Source organism: Gossypium arboreum, chromosome 13, assembly GCF_025698485.1.
Source record: "Gossypium arboreum isolate Shixiya-1 chromosome 13, ASM2569848v2, whole genome shotgun sequence".
NCBI classification, from domain to species: domain Eukaryota; kingdom Viridiplantae; phylum Streptophyta; class Magnoliopsida; order Malvales; family Malvaceae; genus Gossypium; species Gossypium arboreum.
Window position 1 is genome coordinate 41499767 of NC_069082.1, and position 3778 is coordinate 41503544.

At 35.8% G+C, this 3778-nt stretch overlaps 1 protein-coding gene across 2 annotated transcripts; it reads left to right on the plus strand.

Moving 5' to 3' along the window:
- Nucleotides 1–274: 274 nt before the first annotated feature.
- On the plus strand, nt 275–3462 carry LOC108478640 (probable folate-biopterin transporter 7). 2 transcript variants are annotated; one of them, XM_017781112.2, is made up of 3 exons: nt 275–820; nt 2136–3196; nt 3286–3462. In XM_017781112.2, the coding sequence occupies exons 1-2, from the start codon at nt 538–540 to the stop codon at nt 3170–3172; spliced, it is 1320 nt and encodes a 439-aa protein (XP_017636601.1). In that variant the 5' UTR covers nt 275–537; the 3' UTR covers nt 3173–3196; nt 3286–3462. The 2 variants fall into 2 exon arrangements, with proteins under 2 accessions (XP_017636601.1, XP_017636600.1); XM_017781111.2 differs by having other exon boundaries at nt 2136–3462.
- Nucleotides 3463–3778: the final 316 nt, after the last annotated feature.

Genomic DNA, 3778 nt, shown 5'->3' on the forward strand with positions numbered 1-3778 from the left:
AAAAAATAAATTAGCTCACGGGGAAAAAAATTAAGTATCAAAATTGGGCTTAGAAAAATTATTGGTACAAATGATGCTATATCGAAACATATTTGAGTCTTCTAAGAAAATAAGTTCCAGTCAAGCTTATTTTAAGAAATATTCTTTTACAATATTATGATAATAAAACTTACTACTATTAAATTACGTATTTAACTTTTTTGTAAAAAAAGCCTCCGGAATAGGCGGGTGTTCACTCTATAGTTTTCCTAAAACTAAATAAATATTCCAGAAACATTCATTCGAAAAAAAGGAGCCAAAAAGACAAAGTGAAAGAGGAAAAAGTCAGTGCAAATTAAAAATGCAAGGAAAAACACATATTGTTATAGTTGAAAACACAAAAAAATAGAAAACCGATTTAACCACCGCCACTGCCACCTTCACCTTCTCCACCGTCCCTGCCACCATTTTAACCATCTCGTAAACAGTTGAAGGAAAAAACAAAAGAAAACTCACAAAATATAATCCTTTTTCTGTTGAATCGTTATTGTTGTTTTGATGTCAGCTAAAGAAGATGCCAAGGGAAGGCGGCCTGGGAAAGGGAAGGCCAAATGGATCCGGATTCTTCTCGGAGTTGGGTATTGGGTCCAAGGTTTCAGGTGTTTTCCATGGATGGCTGTTAACTTTTTTCTGAAAGATAGTGTTAAAGTAGACTCTTCAACTCTTCAAATTCTTCAGAATTCGGTTAATCTCCCTATGGTTGGGAAGCCCATCTATGGTGTCGTTTCCGATGCCGTTTATATTTCTGGCCAGCACCGTGTTCCTTATATAGCCATTGGTGGTAAAAGCTTTTAATTCTTTTGGTCATTTTTCATCCTCCTGTTTTCTGTTTAATCCAATAATTTGACAGTCTGTTTCATTCTGGAAAATGGGAAATATTTTTCTCATGATTATCTGTTCCTTTTATTTTATGATTCTAGGAATGTTAGTTTATATGTGATTTTTTAAATTATATATTTATAATTATTTTCATTGGAGTAATTTGGATTTAACTTATCTGTTATGCATAATTTTCTATTGTCTGACTTCAATAGTGGAAAATATGTTTGCAAAGGAAGAAGAATTAAGGGTTAATATTACTCCATTGTTGCTTTGCTAAGATCCATTTACTTTTCAGTTTTTAAGTATGATCCTTTAGAGGCCCATAAAAAAAATACCCTTAGAAAAATTGAACATACTTGTTTGACACTATTTGACACCTGTCGTATTTGACACTTGCACTTGAGTTCAAGTCACGGGGTTAAATTTTAAATTGTTATGAAAAAGTTAGGATATTGCAACCGATAAGCCTTGTTGTGTGTGTTTCTCCTTCTGATTACTTTTGGTGTCATTTTCAAGCATTTCATTTCGAAAAAACAAAGTTATTGTGCTGGGCAATAATATTAGCAGTGAGGAATAGAATACAGCTGAAGCAAACATGTGGTCCTGATTTGGAAGTTAAGATCATATATATACATTTGTATTGCAACAATTCTCCTTGTTATAGGCAAGATATCAAGTCTCACATGCAAATATAAATGGCCAGCCACCAGCAGTTAAGCTGCGGCTGGCATTGAGTACTTGCATACAATAATCAAGTGTCAGTGAGGCCTTCTGCTTTTATCTCATTCATTTGAGTATGAGAAGATCAGAGATTCCAAGCTTTGTATGGATGTCAAAGTTACCTAGGTGTCAGCAGATCTGTTAAAAAGCATTATGTACAGTGAACTGAATATGAGTTCTTGGATTTGATTAGCTGCTGGACATTATATTCATAATTATGTGTGTTTGTCAGTTTACCTGGATACCATAGTTTTGTGGAAATACAATCTCTTATTCATACAGAATATGGCTTATAGATTATTTGACATGTCTTGAGAACAGTAAGATTTAATGGAGGCAAAGTTGTCGCTGAATTTACTCTTTATTCTACCATGTCATCCTGGCTGCTGTTGTTTTCAGCATTAGTGTTCTTGTTGAAAGCAAGGTTCAATACCAGTAGACCTGGATTATAAGTTGCAAGTTATGTCGTGTTTCACTTAGTACTGCTGTACCTTTTTTAAAGTTGAATTTTTATATTCATCTTAGTAATAGATTTTGTTGTTTCCTTGCTGCAGCTTTCTTACAGGCAATGTCATGGCTAACAATAGTGATACTTTCACAATCAAACATATCAGTTGTCACATTGAGCTTATATCTTCTCCTCAGTAACCTTGGCGCTTCAGTAGCTGAGGTTGCTAACGATGCCATTGTTGCTGAGATGGGAAAATCCGAAAATTCTCAATCAGCTTCCTCAGGTGAGCTCCAGTCATTTGTTTGGATGGCTTCTTCTGTTGGTGGAGTCCTTGGAAACCTGTTAGGTGGCGCTGCCATTGACAGATTTTCGCCCCAGTCAATGTTCATCTTTTTCGGACTTCTCCTTGTGCTCCAGTTTCTTATAACTATCTCTGTTCCTGAACGCTCTCTTAACCTTCCAAAAAGTCCATCAAATGTTGGGATCAGGAAACAGCTTTCAGAACTTTCAGCTGCCCTACAAAAACCTGAGATAGCTTACTCAATAGCCTGGTTTGCTGCATCATATGCCATAATTCCAGCACTGACAGGAACAATGTTCTTTTACCAAACACAGTATTTGAAGATTGATGCCGCTGTATTGGGAATTTCTAAGGTGTTTGGCCAGGTAGTAACTCTGTTATGGGGTATCATCTACAATCGTAGCTTAAAGTCAGTCCAACCAAGGAAACTGATTGAAACTATTCAGGCGACAATGGCAGTATTCATGATTTCAGATGTGTTGTTTATTAAAGGGATTTATCGACAGATGGGGGTGCCAGACTCTATCTACATTGTGGTTTTCTCTGGTGTCTTGGAGGTTCTATTCTTCTTCAAGATCCTGCCCTTTAGTATTCTGATAGCTCAACTCTGCCCTCGAGGATGTGAAGGGTCTCTAATGGCATTTGTAATGTCTGCTGTAGCCCTTGCATTCATAGTGAGCGGATACCTTGGTGTTGCATTGGCATCATACTTGGGGGTCACAGGAAATGATTTTTCTGGATTACCTCTTGGCCTTCTAATTCAGGCAGTTTGTACCTTCCTGCCGCTATTTTCATCATCATGGATACCTGATCAGAAATCTAAAACCAGGACAGAGTAAATAATGTCAGTCCTTTCAAGAATGGTATGAAATGCATCCATGGTGCCGTTTTAGCCTTATTTCGTTTTGAACATGATTGCTTTTTACTAACATTCTTTATTTTATTTTCACAGCAATATTTATTATGAACATACAAACAATAAGAACAGTCACAGGTAGTTTTAGGAACTTCGCTATAGACATGATATCTTTGGACTGGTTATTGCAAGTGAAGGAAAGATTTTAAGACTTAAATCAGTCAAAAAAACTTGGTATATATAGTGGCCAGTAATGTATGTGAGAATGAGATAGCCTTTTTTTTTTTTTTTTTTTTTTTTTTTTTCTTTTAACCTGATTTTGGTGGAATGTAGTTGAAATTGTTGTGTTTGAGTTGCAAATTAAGAGCAGCCGAAACAGATATGAACATTTTAACGGTCTCTATTTTATTTTTTCCGCAGAACCCTAGCAGAACTTGTTTGATGCCTCTTTATCAATTGGCTTGTTAATAATTTACCTTTGCGTTCTTCATTGTCGTCTCAGATTAGGATCTAGGCCATAAATTTTCAACACTGTATCATTATCATTCATGTGTAGCACTTTCTAATATCATTTCAGCCGTCAAAATTT